Raw genomic sequence first — 18,688 nt, forward strand, 5'->3', positions numbered from 1 at the left:
ATTTTGTCAATTTTGTCAATTTTGTCAATTTTTTCAATTTTGTCAATGTTGTCAATTTTGTCAATTTTGCCAATTTAGCCAATTTTGTCAGTTTTTTTAATTTTTCAATTTGGTCAATTTTGGCAATTTGGTCAATTTTGACATTTTTTTCCAATTTTGTCAATTTTGACATTTTTGACATTTTTTACATTTTTGACATTTTTTACAATTTTGACAATTTTGTCAATTTTGTCAATTTTGTCAATTTTGTCAATTTTTTCAATTTTGTCAATTTTGACAATTTTGTCAATTTTGTCAATTTTGTCAATTTTGTCATTTTTGTCAATTTTGTCAATTTTGTCAATTTTGTCAATTTTGTCAATTTTTTCAATTTTGTCAATTTTGTTAATTTTGTCAATTTTGACAATTTTGTCAATTTTGTCAATTTTGTCAATTTTGTCAATTTTTTCAATTTTGTCAATGTTGTCAATTTTGTCAATTTTGCCAATTTAGCCAATTTTGTCATTTTTGTCAATTTTGTCAATTTTGTCAATTTTGTCAATTTTGTCAATTTTTTCAATTTTGTCAATGTTGTCAATTTTGTCAATTTTGCCAATTTAGCCAATTTTGTCAGTTTTTTTAATTTTTCAATTTGGTCAATTTTGGCAATTTGGTCAATTTTGACATTTTTTTCCAATTTTGTCAATTTTGACATTTTTGACATTTTTTACAATTTTGACAATTTTGTCAATTTTGTCAATTTTGTCAATTTTGTCAATTTTGTCAATTTTGTCAATTTTTTCAATTTTGACAATTTTGACAATTTTGACAATTTTGTCAATTTTGTCAATTTTGTCAATTTTGTCAATTTTGTCAATTTTGTCAATTTTGTCAATTTTGTCAATTTTGTCAATTTTTTCAATTTTGTCAATTTTGTTAATTTTGTCAATTTTGACAATTTTGTCAATTTTGACAATTTTGACAATTTTGTCAATTTTGTCAATTTTGTCAATTTTGTCAATTTTGTCAATTTTGTCAATTTTGTCAATTTTGTCAATTTTGTCAATTTTGTCAATTTTGTCAATTTTGTCAATTTTGTCAATTTTGTCAATTTTGTCAATTTTGTCAATTTTGTCAATTTTGTCAATTTTGACAATTTTGACAATTTTGACAATTTTGTCAATTTTGTCAATTTTGTCAATTTTGTCAATTTTGTCAATTTTGTCAACTTTGTCAACTTTGTCAATTTTGTCAACTTTGTCAATTTTGTCAATTTTGTCAATTTTGTCAATTTTGCCAATTTAGCCAATTTTGTCAATTTTGTCAGTTTTTTAAATTTTTCAATTTGGTCAATTTTGACAATTTGGTCAATTTTGACATTTTTTTCCAATTTTGTCAATTTTGACATTTTTTACAATTTTGACAATTCTGTCAATTCTGTCAATATGGTCAATTTTGTCAATTTTGTCAATTTTGTCAATTTTGTCAATTTTGTCAATTTTGTCAATTTTGTCAATTTTGTCAATTTTGTCAATTTTGTCAATTTTGTCAATTTTGTCAATTTTGTCAATTTTGTCAATTTTGTCAATTTTGTCAATTTTGACAATTTTGTCAATTTTGTCAATTTTGTCAAATTTTGTCAAATTTTGTCAATTTTGTCAATTTTGTCAATTTTGTCAATTTTGTCAATTTTATCAATTTTGTACATTTTGTCTATTTTGAAAATTTTGTCTATTTGTCTATTTGTCAATTTTGTCAATTTTGTCAATTTTGATTTTTTTTGTTAATTTTATCTATTTTGTATTTTGGCAATTTAGTCAATTTTACATTTTTTTAAAATTTTATAAGTTTTGACAATTTTGACATTTTTTTTTCTTCAATTTTTTCAATTTACTACAGATTTTGCTTGAATTTAACTCAATTTTCAAAAGAACAGGTTTTAAAAAAAGTTTTACAAAGTGTTTTGTTCGGCATCAGCATTCCAATTTTATAATTTTGTAATGAGCTTCTGCTATTCGCCGCCATGAGCGCTCACAAGAGTACAGAGACTGGCGAAACAACCAACCTTTTTTAAAATTGTATCAATATTTCATTTTAGATTATTTGGCTAATCAAAAATTATTCTTAGTTGCGCTATCAGCCACTACATGACTTGGCGCTGCAATCGCAAAAGTGATACTTTAAATATAATTTCATTTCCTAAATTCTCATCTCAAAGCAAAACAGTGGGTAGCGAAACAAACTTTCAAATGACTTTTCGTTTTCATCATCATCTCATTTAGTGGAACTGAACACAACTTGCTGCGCGATATTGTCGTTTACGTCTGGGCGAGGTAATAAGGCGTAAAATGAACATTATTCACAGTTTGTGATGGTGACGGTGCAAATGGCGCTTTGTTTCGCGGTACAACTTTCAAGGTTAGGTTGGTTTGAAGTTGTTTTGTGCGTTGAATCAAAGTGAAAGATCTGAAGCTAAGGTGTGGTGGGGCCGCGCTTTGATTGATGCTAATTGTTGCATTTTTTGCAGTCTAGACTTGAAGAAATGGTTTGACATTCGAGTCGTCGACGTGTGGCAAAAGCGATCGAACCGCGTTGACACCTCACCTTGAGAGGCTGCACCGGTTCCAAGAAGACGCCAGAAAAAAGCGACTTCTTAAACCCCAAAACCGCAAACTATGCTTCGATGCGATTTCCTCCTGATGCGAGGTGGCGATCAACAGGTCCAAAGTGCAGCGCCAAAGATGGATCTGATTACAAAAATACACACTCTTGAACTGTCACCACCACGCCACGCCACAACCGATCTTAGTCTTGGTCTTGGTCGACGACGAATCACAGAAAGTGCAAACGACATCACACGCGGCATCGATTACGACATGATCTGTAGAGGGGTTTGGTCGGAGCTGCTTGAGAAATAGAAACAGTTTAGTTCCGCTAGTGGCCGCTTGGAGCTGTGGCGCTGTTTGAAGTTAGGAGAATTCTGAATTGTGATCTCTTTTGGTTAGAATTGCCAACATTGTACATAAAAACATATTACAATCGCAATAACAGCTAATTCTCTTTACTTTTAACAGCGCCACCCCTGAGCTTGTGGAGACTAGTAGAACTATTCTCAAAGTGACACATTCTCCAACGTGGTCGATGCTACAATGTTTATTCTTTTTTCGCTGCAAATATAAACGAGCTCAATCGTTCTGATCATGCATGAACGGTCAGCAAATCTCTCCAGTTTCATAAACGTGACTTCATCGTGCAATTTGCTGACTGAGAGGCCAACGATATCGAGTGTTCTGGATGTGAAGCATTTATTAAATTGAAGCTGTTTTTATTTTGTTTTACTTATGATACGCTGTAGTATATTTGTTTTCATTTTGAACTTCAAATTTAAAAAATCAAAAATTCTAAATCTCTAAAATTCTGATATTCCTAAAATCCTAAAATTCCTAAAATTTCTGAAATTCCCTAAAATTTCTAAAATAAATCCTCAAAATCTTAAAATTCCTAAAAAAAATTAGATTTCTTAAAATTCCTCAAATTTCTTAAATTTATTAAAACTTAACATTCCTTAAATTTCTTAAATTCCTAAAATTTTCAAAATTCTTACATTCTAAAATCCTACAATAATAAAATTCCAAATTCTTAATTTGGAAAAATCGACAAAAACAAATTTTGTAAATTTTGTAAACTCATAAATTCTAAATTTGGCAAAATTGTAAAAAGCAAAATTTACAAAATTGACAAAATTGAAAAAAATGACAGAATTGACAAAATTGACAAAATTGACAAAATCGACAAAATTGACAAAATTGACAAAATTGGCAAAATTGACAAAATTGACAAAATTGACAAAATTGACAAAATTGACAAAATTGACAAAATTGACAAAATTGACAAAATTGACAAAATTGACAAAATTGACAAAATTGACAAAATTGACAAAATTGACAAAATTGACAAAATTGACAAAATTGACAAAATTGACAAAATTGACAAAATTGACAAAATTGACAAAATTGACAAAATTGACAAAATTGACAAAATTTACAAAATTTACAAAATTTACAAAATTTACAAATTAAAAAAATCAAAAAATCGACAAAATTAACTAAATAGGCAAAATTGGCAAAATTGGCAAAATGGGCAAAATTGACAAAATTAACAAAATTGACAAAATTGAAAAAAAATTACAAAATTAAAAAAATCAAAAAATTGACAAAATTAACTAATTTGGCAAAATTGGCAAAATTGACAAAATTAAAAAAATTGATAAAATTGACAAAGTTGACAAAAATCAAATTTGGCGAAATTAAAAAATTACAAAAATACAAAAAATACAAAAAATACAAAAAATACAAAAAATACAAAAAATACAAAAAATACAAAAAATACAAAAAATACAAAAAATACAAAAAATACAAAAAATACAAAAAATACAAAAAATACAAAAAATACAAAAAATACAAAAAATACAAAAAATACAAAAAATACAAAAAATACAAAAAATACAAAAAATACAAAAATTACAAAAAATACAAAAATTACAAAAATTACAAAAATTACAAAAATTACAAAAATTACAAAAATTACAAAAATTAAAAAAAATTACAAAAATTACAAAAATTACAAAAATTACAAAAATTACAAAAATTACAAAAATTACAAAAATTACAAAAATTACAAAAATTACAAAAATTACAAAAATTACAAAAATTACAAAAATTACAAAAATTACAAAAAATACAAAAATTACAAAAATTACAAAAATTACAAAAATTACAAAAATTACAAAAATTACAAAAATTACAACAATTACAAAAATTACAAAAATTACAAAAATTACAAAAATTACAAAATTTACAAAAATTACAAAAATTACAAAAATTACAAAAATTACAAAAATTACAAAAATTACAAAAATTACAAAAATTACAAAAATTACAAAAATTACAAAAATTACAAAAATTACAAAAATTACAAAAATTACAAAATTTAAAAAATTTACAAAATTTACAAAAATTTTCAAAATTTACAAAATTTACAAAATTTACAAAAATTACAAAATTTACAAAATTTACAAAATTTACAATATTTACAAAATTCACAAAATTTACAAAATTAACAAAATTAACAAAATTTACAAAATTTACAAAATTTACAAAATTTACAAAATTGTTGACAAAAATTTACAAAAACTGACCAAAAAATATAAAAAGTTACAAAAATTGGTACAAATTTACAAATAATATATTAATAAACAAAAATTTACAAAAAAAAATACAACATTTACTACATTTTTCAAAATGTACCAAATTTTTCAAAATTTACAAGATTTACAAAATTTACAAAATTTACAAAATTTACAACATTTACAACATTTACAAAATTTACAAAATTTACAAAATTTACAAAATTTACAAAATTTACAAAATTTACAAAATTTACAAAATTTACAAAATTTACAAAATTTACAAAATTTACAAAATTTACAAAATTAACAAAATTTACAAAATTTACAAAATTTACAAAATTTACAAAATTTACAAAATTTACAAAATTTACAAAATTTATGACAAAAATTTACAAAAACTGACCAAAAAATATATAAAGTTACAAAAATTGGTACAAATTTACAAATAATATATAAGCAAACAAAAATTAACAAAAAAATTACAAAAATAAAAAAAAATTACAAAAAATTACAAAAATTTACAAAAAAAAAATAGAAAATTTTTCATAAAATCACAAAAATTTGCAAAAAAAAAAATGCAAAAAAAACTACCAAAAAAGTTAATTAAAAAAATTAAAAAATCACAAAAACTTACTAAAATTCACAAAAAAATTACAAAAATTTCCAAAAATTTACACAAAACCTTATGGGAGAACTGTCATTTCTACCACTCGAATTCGGTGCTCAATTGCAAAACTTTACTGCATTTTCAAAGTTACTGCCATTCCTAAAATTACTAAAATTACTGAAGTTGCTAAATTTAGTAGTTACTAAAATCACTGTAATAAATAAAATTTCTAAAATTAAGGATTTTATTAAATTTAAGGATTTCGAACAAAAAATAAAATTCAAAAATACCAAATTTTCAAACTTTAAACATCAAGTTGAACAATTTTTAAAATGATTTTGGTTTTAATTTTTGACAGCTTAAAATTAATTTTCAACATTTTTTTAAATTTTTTGGTCTAAGAATTCTAAAATACTAAGAATTCTAAAATTTAAAATAATTAAAGCAACAAACAAACGAAAAACTTATAATTGGCATGGCGCCACAATTGTAGAAAAGATATAATCAAATTTTATTTATATTTATAGTTTTTTTTTTCTTTTTTGTTTTTTTGGTTTAACTTAAATTAAATTTTGACTTTTATTCTTATTTAAGAATTTAATTACTTATTAATTAAATATTATTTTAATTAAAACTCAACTCAACGCCCATGACTTCTCCCCAAAACCCGCGATCATCGCCACCAGCTTGACTCAACCCGAACTTGGCGGCGCTGCGTTGCGTAGGAGTGCTCCCAAGTCTAAATGACCAAAACAGACTTGACTCGACTCGGAGACGCTGATCTGCCTTAGCAAAACACACTTCCTCAGAGTTGCTAAGCCGAGTTGAGGCCACCCGAGGTGTTTCCGTACTACACTGCCGACGACGACTCAATTTCAGAACCCTGATTTCGAAAGACCCCCTCCCCGTCTAGGGGGGGTGACTTGGCGCGAAGGTAGTCTAAAACTAGCCCCAGCAGGTTGCGAAATTGGGAGGTGAAATTAGATAAATCAATCACTGTCGAGTTGGTTGGGGGGAAGGATTTTTGAAATATCTCAGTTTTGTTTACTTTGAGCGAGTCACCATTAATCTTGTACCTTTTCTTGCTTCTTCTCTCCGTTACAGACCTTAAATTTCTTCGTATGTCAGAGTACCCTCAGAAGCAGCAGCAGTCCGGGAAGTTTGTGTTGTCGCAGCAGAATCAGCAACGCCAGCATCCACCTCCACCGCCATCACCCCTAGCCGCAGCCGCTGCCGCGGGGGTCATCCATCAACGCCGTCACCCGCAGCATCTGTCCCAGCAGAACTCGCCCCTTCATCGCCGCGAAGGCCGTCGCCCGCTGGCTTCCAACTACTGCTGGTCCTCCTCGTCGAACGTCGCCGGAAATGTGCCAACTCCGACTCCGACAGCCGCTCCAGCAGCAGGTTCGTTTCACTGCTACTACCCGGATGTCGTGGACGATGGGGACGACACGCTAAAGAGCAACGTGCAGATCGTGCTGGACAATATCAACCGCAACTATCATGCGTTGCGCGAGCAAATTCTAAACAATCATCATCAGCAACAACAACAACACCAAAATCAACTCAACAACAACAACAACAGCGTTAGCCAAGACACGAACCAGGTTCTGCTGCAGCGACTGCAGAGCGTTAGTCAGCAACTGAAGAAGGGAACAGGATCGAAGATGGCGGCGACTAGTCCGGACTCGGACACCAACTGCAATCCGTACCTGCCGGTTACCGGAGGTTGTGGTGGTGGCGGTGTCGGTATCGGTGGCGGGATGCCGCTGAGCTGCTCGATTGCGTCCTCGCAGGACTTTAGCCACGACTACTCGGACTATCAGTGGTTCATGGATTATGGGTGAGTTGAGTTCGGAATGCTTTGCCTTCCTCACTGAAGAAGGGACAATTTTCTAAAAAATAATATTAATTAGATCTCAAGAGTATCTTGAGAGTTATTTCAAACAAAAATTATTTTGGTTTTATTTGAAAATACAAATAAGTAGAAACACTATCATCTTTAAAAAAAACTGGATACTCTGTCAGAAGTTATGGGTACTAACTACTTAGGTAAAATTTACCTAATGATTCAAGGCCGTTCGTTTTGCATTTCGATGTATTTTTCGACACTATGGCCAAAACATTTTATTTGTCAAGTCCTGGCAACCCTTTTTCTAAATTTTTCCAGTACATCGCATAATTGAAGAACTGGCAACCCTATCATATTACACTACCTTTTAGGAAGACCACTTTAAACTTTTGATGATAAGAACAATTGAATTTTTATTATGATTATTGTGCTTTTGTTCATAAAATTGCAGAATTATAAAGTTATTTAGTTATAGTCATGAAAATTAAAAAAAAACAACATTTAAAAATTCACAAATAAAAAACATAAAAATATTACAATAATTACAAAAACTACAAAAAACAAGTTAGCAAAAATAAAAAAAAACCTACAAAAATAAAATAAAAACTTACAAAAAATACAAATAACAATTACAAAAAATAACAGTACACATATACAAATTATCAGCTCAACAAAAATTTCTAAAATTACAACGATACAAAAAATTGAAAATACAAAAAAAAACGAAAGTAACAAAGTACAAAAAAACGAAAATTACAAAGAAAATACAGTAACTTCGTTGAAATTTTGAAATATTTCGAAAAAAATCGAAGTTTATTTTTTTATTTTTTGGGCCTTTTTTTGGGGGCGGAGTAAGTGTTGGTGCGATCACAGCAACAGCCTAATTGCAAAAATTTGCAACAACAAACAAAAACAAAATAACAAAAATTATTAAAATTGCAAAAAAATATTACAAAAACCACAAAAAGAAATCAACAATGTCGAAAGTTTAATAAATTACAATAGAACTAAAATTAAACAAAAAAAACAGAAAAAAAAAACAAAAATTATAAAAATTACATAAAAAAATGTTTTTAAAAAAGCCTACAAAAATACAAGCTTTATAAAAATGTAAAAAAATACAAAAAATTACAAAATAAAACAATATGAATTTTGAAAAATTTACATACAATGCAAAACATTCAGAAAAAAAAATTAAAAATCCAATAATTAGGCCGTTGCATATATTATTCAAAGCTTATGTCTCTTGCCTCAGGCCAACATACAAATAAAAATATATAATTTGCCATGGTTTCAACATTTCAACGATTTTTTTACGAACAGCAAAAAATTTGCAGACTTGTGCGTCAAAATTTCACAAACAACTTATTCAACTGTTTTTAGCAGTTTTCAGTTGATTTCACGGCAAATTCAATTGAAAATTTGAAGTTTAAAAAAATGGTTTGCCCTCTGGTTTTCGAGCCAAATACCAAATTTACAAAAATACAAAAATTACTAAAATTATAAAATTATCCAACAATATCACATCAGACCATTGCCAATTTTATTTCAAGTTTTTGTCTCCTCCTTTCTCTCAAATTTTATGCAACATTCCATTTTTCGAGCCGTCTTCAGAGAGGGGAGGAAGGAAGGAAAAATTGGAAAAATTACCAACTTTACAAAAATTACAAATACAAATCATAATTACCAAAAAAATTAGAATTACACAAAAAATTACCAACATTAGAAAAAAAAACTAAAAAAATAGATAAAATACAGAAATTCTAAAACTTGAAAAGATTGGAAATTTTCAAAAATAAAATTTACTAAAATACCAAAGAAAACAACATTAAAAAATAAACAAAAAATACTATAGTACAATAATAAAAAAAAAAAACAAATTTTTAAAAATGTAAAAAAACAAAAATACATGATTTACAAAGAATTTATAACTTTCGGAAAAGATAAAAAATACAAAAAATCTAAAAATTAAAAGAAAATACAAAAGTACAGTAAAAAATACATAAACTTTGTAAAATATTTGCAACAGTCCAATAAAATGACCAAGATAACAATTGTTAAAATACAAAAAATTCAAGAAATGCTCAAAAATACCATATTTTCAAAAATAAAAATAAAATCAAGTTACTAAAATAAAAAAGAAAACCAAATTCAGAAAAAAATAAAATAAGCTTGCTATAAAAAACAAAAGGAAAAAAAAAATAATAAAATTACCAAAATTAAAATAATGCAAAATTTACCAAAAAAATAATAACTTTCAGAAAAGAAGAAAAAAAATAAAAATATGACAAAAGTTACAATAATACAGTCAAAATAAAATACAAAAACATTGTAAAATATTTGCAAAGTCCCACTACAATTACCAAGATTACTACTGTTACAAAAATACAAACAAAAAACATACAAAATTTAAAAAAATGCAAATGCAAAAAATATAAGAATCAAAAAACAAAATTTACGAAGAATTTATAACTTTCAAAAAAGATAAAAAAATATGAAATTTTTAAAAATTCAAAAGAATACAAAAATGCAAAAAACTTTGTAAAATATTTGCAACAGCCCAATAAAATTACCAAGATTCCAATTTTAACAAAAAAAAAAAAATACATAAAAAAATAAAAATTAAATAAAAAAAAAATAAAAAAAAATCCAAAAAATAAAAAAGAATTGCTTGAAAAATATCAATTTTACAAAAAATATAAAAAAAAAACAAATTACTTAAATTACAAAGCAAACTAAATTTAAAAAATTCAAAAATACAAAAAAACTAATATTACAAAAATAAAAAAAAATATATTGTTTATGAGCCGAGGGACATAAACTTCAAAAATATTAGCAACGGCCAATTTCCCTGGAGATGGAACCACACGTTGCCGTCGTTTCAGGGCTATTTGCCAAGATGGTTTCCGATGTTGATATATATCACACATTTATTTTATATTTATATACTTGTGTTGATAGAAATCACAGCTTTTATAATATGTAAAATTACAAGATATTGAAATTTTTTATTCGAGTCTCAATATTCTTGTTCGTAAAATCTGTTAGAAACAGGTTTAAAACTGTTTGATAATGGGGAGGAATAGTTAGTTTTTTTTTTAACTTTTTCTAGGTTGTTTAATAATTCCAGACTTCAGTTATGTGTAAGCCAGTTTAGTAATGCTATCAGAATTTCTGATTTCAATTGAAGTGGTATACTAACCATTTTGAATTGTCAAAAAATCCATAGAGTCTCGATCAATCAATAATGAAATGATATCGGACAAAATTCGTTAATCTGTTGAACTAACGGTTTTCGGATTATGGTTGTATCGATCATTGTTGCGAATCGAGGATCTACTGGAGTTTTGACGATCAAATAGAGCCTAACATTTCAAAAGGACACACAGGTGTGAACAGGATTGTGTCTCTTTCACTCAAATTACATAAGATATTTGATAGCGATACACTCTTGTTTGCAGAGCTTGTGTGCCCTAATGAAATGGAAGGCACGAAATATTCGTCTTAACAACGAGTGTTCAACTTGTAAAATATGAACGTTTCATTAATGTTTATTGTTTTTGGAAGCAGCAAGACAGGTTTTAAAAATAGGCAAAGAAATGTTTGGCTTTGTAATTAAAATTTCGGGGATTTGAGATTCAAGTTACTTTCAGACAGTTTAGTTGAGGTTGTTGTTTCAAGTTAGTTAGTTTTTCTGAAATGAATAATTGGACATAAATGATTAGTTAAATTAAAGTTAGTTGCAGTGTACGACAAGACTACTGACGGACGCGACAGGACGGGGTCCAGAAAAAATGCCCCTGACAAGTTAGTTTTCATCTTTCATTTTCCAGTTAATTTATTTGATTACCTTTAGATTTGAAATACATCATAGGTTCCCTTTGTATAAATCTCAATTGAGTTTTTGATTGAATCATAATTTCAGATTTCCTATATTCAGTTTTAAAGTTAGATTAACGCTCAAGTCATCCAAATTCTTACTACTCACACCTACACTAATTTTCTTTCACCTTCCCCCTCCCGATCCCCTATATCTTCCGGTGGTGTTCATTTGGTATGCAATACTAGTTCGGCCACTACCCTTTTTTCCACAAGAAACCGGACTTGGACTGACTTGAGGCCGCGCCCCCCACCTTGCTCCGTAAAACGAAAACGAAAACGAAAATATTAGCAACGGCCAATTTAAACAAAAAAAAAAAACAAATAGGGGAAATCTACCCTTTCCAATCAAACACCTATCTTCGTCATATGGAGAGTTTGATGCTCGATTAAAGCTCCAAAAATACTATTTGGGCTATAAACTTACCAGCAACAGCACCGCCTCGAGTAAGCACGCAAATGTATGCCACTTACTGGCCAAAAAGATCACATTTAATGCACTTTTGATCATAATTTGTATTTTGCCAGACCACTTCTCATCATTTTGTTGGCACACACAGTGACACACACGAGAATCCCTCAAACGCTTAATGAATATCGCCAAAATTAACTTTTCACTTTCGCTTACTTTTTCACGGCGCTTAAGATATGAAATTGCTTCCAACTACCGGCAACATGTTCTTTTGATCATTAGTAAGGCACTCACTTGAAGAATAATCCCGAAAAATGTAATAAATTAGCAAGCGCCATCAAAAAAACAAACGCGCCAAGTCGTTTGACGTTTCAATTTTCACTTTGCATTCCAATCGAAGGCTGAAGAAAACCGAGCGAGAGACGAAGGCAAAAAAGAACAAAGGCTGGCCGTCAACACCACCAGCAGCACAGCCAGCGATGCCAGGAAACTTTCCCTATAAATGCCACTTTTCGTGAGTGTTCGTTTGAACTGTCAGCGCAAATGGCAACACTCGACAGAGTGTTGGAAGAAGAAAGAACTAAGCCGATATTAGAAAAATGGGCGTGGCCCAATGCATTCGCCTCGATTAGAATACCCTTGGGAATTTTTTTTGTTAAATGCTTGGTAAAGAAATAGAATAACTTTTAGTGAAAGTGAAAATAAACAGAAATGTTCACAAAAACTTGCTCTACTCGTTGGTGTACTTGGTTTTAGTAAAATTCAAGGGAGACTCTAGATTATCCAGCATAATTCAAACACGACCGCTTATTAGGATTAAAATGGGTAGATTTCCCCTATTACGAAAGAAAATTACAAAAATTAAAATCATTGCAAAACTTGAAACAAAATTAAAAATTACATAAATGACCAAAAATTGAGAAACAAATCCATGAAATTGTAAAAAAAATACAAAATCACTAAAATTACTTAAATTACAAAAAATCAAAAGTTACAAAATGACCATAAATTCAAAGAAAACAAAAATAACAGAATACACAAAATTCACATGAGTTTTACAAAATTAAAGTAACATAAATTCCCAAAAACACTTTAATAAAAATAAGTTTAAAATTTTACTTTTGGTCGAAAATTTCAATAAAATCAATTGAAACTTTATTTACGTTTACGTTTATTTATGCATTGGAACAAAAAAAAAACTTTTCAATCTTTTTTAAATTTTGCATTTCAGGACTAAAGATCGGTTGAAGACGTGAAGTTTGAGAATTTTTTTTTTCATAAATTTAATAATATGCTACAAGTTTTTGATAGTAACATAACTGTTACGATGTATATAGATTTTGCAATATTTTTTTTAAATTTAGAATACCAGGCTTTAATTTGAAAAAAAAAAACCGGACAGTTTAACCTTTCATCTGTTAAGATTCCGAATTTTGTCAGTCAAAAACATTTCTAGGTCATACAAACCCGACTACCATGAGTGTAACTTACGTAGTTGTACTAAATTGCGCATTTCTCCCCTCTCCGCCTCCTCCAACAGCAGCTACCGCGATGGCATCACCCACCAGAGCATCCTGTCGGCGCTGTCCGCGTCCTACAACGGCATCGGCGAGCTGTCCTACTACGAGGACCTGGCGAAGAACATCGACGCGAACCTGGCCGAGGTCGACATGGAGAGCTTCCGCACCGAGGACATTCACTCGCTGCTGACGACCAACTCGGCCGAGTTCCGGCACAGTCGGCACCGGAACAACAACCGGGGTGAGTCGGGAACGGCCGCCAGTCGGTCCGGGCTGGAGCTGAACCTGGCTGGGATCGGTGGTCACAACGGGATGGACAGTTCGGAGATTTGCAAGAGCGAGCTGCTGTTTTCGCCGGTCAAGGAGTCCCACATCAGCGTCGATTCGCTGGACATGGACGGATATCCGGACGAGGACGACATCATACTGACGTGCCAGGCGAACAAGAACAACTACACGATCGCGTTCGAGCAGAGCGCGCTGTACTCGGACGAGAGCTTCTACGGTGAGTGGGGATTGGAGGAGCTTCAAATTTGAACAAATTTTCATTGCTTTCGCTCTTTTTAGACGGTCCCGAGAACTACGGCAAGTACAAGCAGATGAACGCGCTCAACCACCTGGACCAGCTGATTCGCCGGAAGGCCCAGGAAACGGCCATGTCCGTGTCGGAGGTGGGCTACACCACGTGGAGCAAGCTCCGGAACAACGGACCAGGACAAAGGTAAGAGAGAGGAGCCTCTTCTCTTCAAAGCCAAAAATCGCAGGAAAATCATTGAGATAACACCATTCTCTTCCCCGAAACCCAATCCGAAAACAGATTCCCCCTGGTGACGGCGGCCAATCCGTTCATCAACCAGATCTCCCGCCACGCCCCGACCTGTTTTGTCCGAAAAAGTCTCAGCATGCCGGATTTGAAAGAAAAATGTGGCGGCACAGCCGGTCAACCGTTGATCCAGGAACCGCTGCATGCACCACCGGAACCGGGTTCGAATGGGAAAAATCAGCTCAATGTGTCGCAGGTTCCCCCTGCCGGAAGTAGTTGTGCCGCGTCGTCCGAGTCGTACGGCAAGCAGATGCGAACGCTGCTGCCGATGCCGTCGGATTTTAACGGGACGAATGGCGGTGGAAGTGCTGCCACCAGTGCTGACGGAAGCCAGGCTCCGCTGAGGGACTCGAGCTGCGAGTAAGAGGCGAATTCTTGCAAACATATTTTTTTGCTTTTGCGGTCACTTCAATTTATATTTTTTTTTCAATCATATTTATTTATTGTTGCTGTTTTATCAATCTTTGATAATGTTTATTAGATTTTTTTAAACGATCTATGACACCAGACATTCATACATTAAAATTTGACGAATCCGAGCTTTTCATCCAAAAACTCAACGCCGACGATTCACTTCACTAACGCGACTTCAACGAAGATTTCTCAATATTTTTTAACTCCGACAATGACTACAGCTCTCCAAAATCCACGACTCAATCGGCTTCATACTTCAGAGTTATAGAAAACTTACTTACTCCGATTCTATAGCCCTGGTGCAACTTATCTCTCAGCAAATTATAAAATGAGATTGAGAGCAGTACTGAAAAAGACGAGGCCTGTTGAAAATCTACTACGGGAATTGCAAGAGCATTGTTCAAAGTTCTTTGTCATATTAGTCATGTGTAACATAACCACTTTCATTTTATTATTTGAAATGTTATTTTTTAATTTTTTGTTTTGTTGCTTGATTGTGAATGTTTTTGGTAATTCTTTGAAGAACTTCAGTTTTGATTTACTCTAAAAAAATTTTAAAGAAGAATTTCGCATAAATTAAGATGAATCCTTTTAAATGCTTAAGGTTGTCTCCACCGCTGGGGAGCAAAAGCCGAAGCAAATCAAATTTGCACCCGACGGCAAGCCCACCGCGCTACCTGTCGCTTTTCCAAACTTGATCCCAGTTCATTGGAATTTCACTTTTCTACCCGGTTTGTTTCCGTGTCAAATGAAATGATGCACGAAAAACATATTTAGTGTTTATTTATTAATTTATTTTTTTCAAATGGACCTATAAACTGTTGTGTTTTACATGGAAGGATTCATTCAAGGTAAACAAATAAAAATAATAATAATAATAAAAATCAAAAAGCTCTGTCTAATTAAATAACAAATCAAATTTGGAATATTATCATTCTCAAAACACCTACAAATTCAAAAATCTGATAATTTAAAAAAAAATAAAAGATCCAGTAAAATATGAAAAAAGTCTTACAATTGAAAAAAATCGAAGATTTAAAAAAATATAGAGCAATTCCAGCCCAAAACAGGAATTTTCAGGTACTTTTTTCTCGACCCTCTTCTCCCTTCAATGAAACTTTGTAGACATGTTATCCTACGCTTATATAAGCCATTTTTGTGTATATGGAGCCAGTTCCACACGATAATGACATTTGAGAAGGGCGTAAGTGTTTTAAATATTTTTGTAATTCGGAATTTAAATATTTCTGTATCTCGAAGCCGTTGCATCGTATCAAAAAGTGGTCAAAGACAAACTTGTAGGAAATTTGACGGGCTTTTCGATAAAAATACACTGAAAGAAAAAAACACCCAACTTTTATGAGATTTTTTGATTTTTAAGTTTAAAAGTCAAATTTGAGGGGGAGCCCACGATTTTTTTTCGTTCAAAATTTTTGTAAAGAAAAAAAATAAAAAAAAAACGTTTAAAAAAACTGAAATTAAAAAAAAACAACATGTTAAGGAAAAACATGCATCTGTTTTTTTTTTAAATATTGATAAAGTAGTATAAAATGTTGGATTTTAAATTCAAAAAAAATAATAAAAAAAATCATGCAAAAAAAAACATAAAATTATTAAAATATAATATTATCAAAAATTATAAAATTAAAGATTTTAAACACCCAGAATAAGCATAAATCTCATGCATATTTTTTTTTTAATCAAATACTGAAAAGAGATAAAAAAGAACAAACAATTTTTCAAGTTTAAGTATAAATAACGCCGTTTCAAATATTGAAAAAGGTAAAATTGAAATTGTAGGCCATGGTAAATGATATTATGCAAAATGCATTAAAAAACAGTACAGTTTTGCCATCTTTAGTGTGAACAAAATGTAATTTCCAACGATTTTTTTTTGTGAAAAAACCACACCGAAATTTTACAAAGAGTCTAAATAACTATTTTTGATTTCTTTGATCAACGCAAGAAAATGCATTTACAATTCACAGCAAAAAAAGGTAGTTATCCAGCTGCGTGAACAAGGCTTGGGTGTAAAATAAGTTTTGCATTATTTTATAAAATTCTATGTAATACTACAATCTGAAATATGTAGCCCATCAGTATGGGAAATCTACTTGGCCGAAATTTCAAGCTGATATATGCGTTTATCTTTTCCATTTTTCATCGGTCTGATGTTCGAGGGGGCTAAGGCGCCAGTCCTTACTGATGATGCTTGGTTTGAAACCCGTCGGTTGCAACTTTTTTTTTGTGTTTACAAAAATTGTACATGCAGTGTGTAATATTAAGTGTCTTTTTTGACGAAGGTGGGTGCATGGTTTTGCATGCGATTTTACCATAGGATTTTTTGCTGTGTTGTTTTTTATTCATTGAAATTTTAAAGGTCTTTGTTTTTGTTCTCTGATTTTCGAGCCAATATTAATAAAAAAAACACAAAAAAACAATACAAAAACAAAAAAAACTAAAAATTCTTAAAATTATTCACAAAATTTTATAAATTCAACAAAAAAGAAAAAAAAATAAAAAAGATCAAACAATTCAAAAACTTTTAAAATCAAAATAAAAAAAACAAATTTTAATTATAGCAAGTTTTAAATTGAAGATTCAGAAAAATTCAAAACGTTCAGCAAAATATAAAAAAAAATCAAAAAATACACAATTTTAAAAATTAAGGATTTCAAAAAACTAAAGGGTTTAAAAAAACTTAAATTAAAAAAAAAGAAAAAACACGAAAACCGGTATAATATATAAATTATAAAAAATGGCAGAAATCTCAAGCATAAACATTTTTTGAATGAAAACATAATCTTTGAAAAATACTTGCAAGGTCAAATAAAAAATTAAAAAAATAGGCTGGTACAAATTTTATTCAATTGTTTGTCTCTTGGCTGTGGTCGAGGTCGAGGGAGAGGAGGCTAAAAAAATCATATTTCAAGCTTGATTTTCGAAATTCCGACACAAAAAGTATCGCAAAATGCTTTAAAAATTATTACAATATCAATGAATTCTTGAAAAATTATTTTTAAAATATAAAATAAAAAAATCAAAGAATTTTGAATAATTTCAGTATTGAAGAATTTTTAAATTCCAATTTATTATAACATCTTAAATGTTTACTTTAAAAAACATGCTTGTATGTGAAAGTTTTCAGTTTTTTTTTTGTTTGAACGAACGAATTCATTCATTCAAGTATGGGATCATCCATAAACCACGAGGTGGAAATCTCATCCCCCACGTGTCTACGTAGTTTATGGATGGCCCCTATATTGAGAAAAAAAACCGTAGTGCAATAAGATATCACAACAAGGATTCGTCTAATCTCCGGTTATGACAAGTTTTCAAATACAGTAGTTGTTCGGTAACTGGGCTGCTTTTTAAGTGGGCGCTCGATAAGTTAAAAAGCAGACAAACGTCAAAAAAACAAAACAAACCAAAATGACCGAGGGGTTAATGGATGCAAAAATCATATACAATAAATAATTTTTTTTCAAACTTTTGTTTGATTTCAAGTTACAATTGAAGAAATATGAAAAGTAAATAAATTTGAGTAACTTTTATTTTTATATTTCATCTGGAAAATATTATGCATCGGTGGTCCCCTCGTTATTTATTGTTCAGCCCAGTTAACGAGCAACATTCGGTGACTGGGCTACGTTCTCAGCCCAGTTACCGAACAACTACTGTACCTATTCCCGCAGTAGCATACCGCCTTTCCATTACTAAATAAAGGTTTTATTTTATTTATTTGCGTTTAAGGACCACTTAACTAAATAAAGGTCCCATCTGTATAGAAAACCCATGACTCAAAGGACCTTTTGAAAATTTAATCTAGAGACTATCTAAATATTCTACGAAGGAAGCGTTATTTTAAAAAATATTTTGGACCTCCTTCCTCGTAACAAAATTTCTATACATTTTTTTTAAAAATTTTGTATGAAGCGTAACACGCCTGCGACTCCCCCTCCACCCCAACTGCGTTACGTAATAAAAGCATGCTCCCCAACACCAATTGTGGCA

The 18,688-nt window shown here is 30.4% G+C and overlaps 1 protein-coding gene across 4 annotated transcripts in view; it reads left to right on the plus strand.

Annotated features, from left to right (window-relative positions):
• LOC120414505 (uncharacterized) overlaps positions 1–18,688 on the plus strand; it is a 117,463-nt gene that overhangs the window by 90,195 nt on the left and 8,580 nt on the right. For 2 of the 4 annotated variants that reach the window (XM_052706833.1, XM_039575706.2), the window contains exons 3-6: positions 6,879–7,617; positions 13,458–13,942; positions 14,005–14,158; positions 14,255–14,620. In XM_052706833.1, the coding sequence (XP_052562793.1) occupies positions 6,896–7,617; positions 13,458–13,942; positions 14,005–14,158; positions 14,255–14,620 (1,727 nt within the window). In that variant the 5' untranslated portion in view covers positions 6,879–6,895. The remainder of the gene's footprint in view (positions 1–6,878; positions 7,618–13,457; positions 13,943–14,004; positions 14,159–14,254; positions 14,621–18,688) is intronic. The other 2 variants (XM_039575707.2, XM_039575708.2) reach the window with 2 other exon arrangements.

Source organism: Culex pipiens, chromosome 1, assembly GCF_016801865.2.
Source record: "Culex pipiens pallens isolate TS chromosome 1, TS_CPP_V2, whole genome shotgun sequence".
NCBI classification, from domain to species: domain Eukaryota; kingdom Metazoa; phylum Arthropoda; class Insecta; order Diptera; family Culicidae; genus Culex; species Culex pipiens.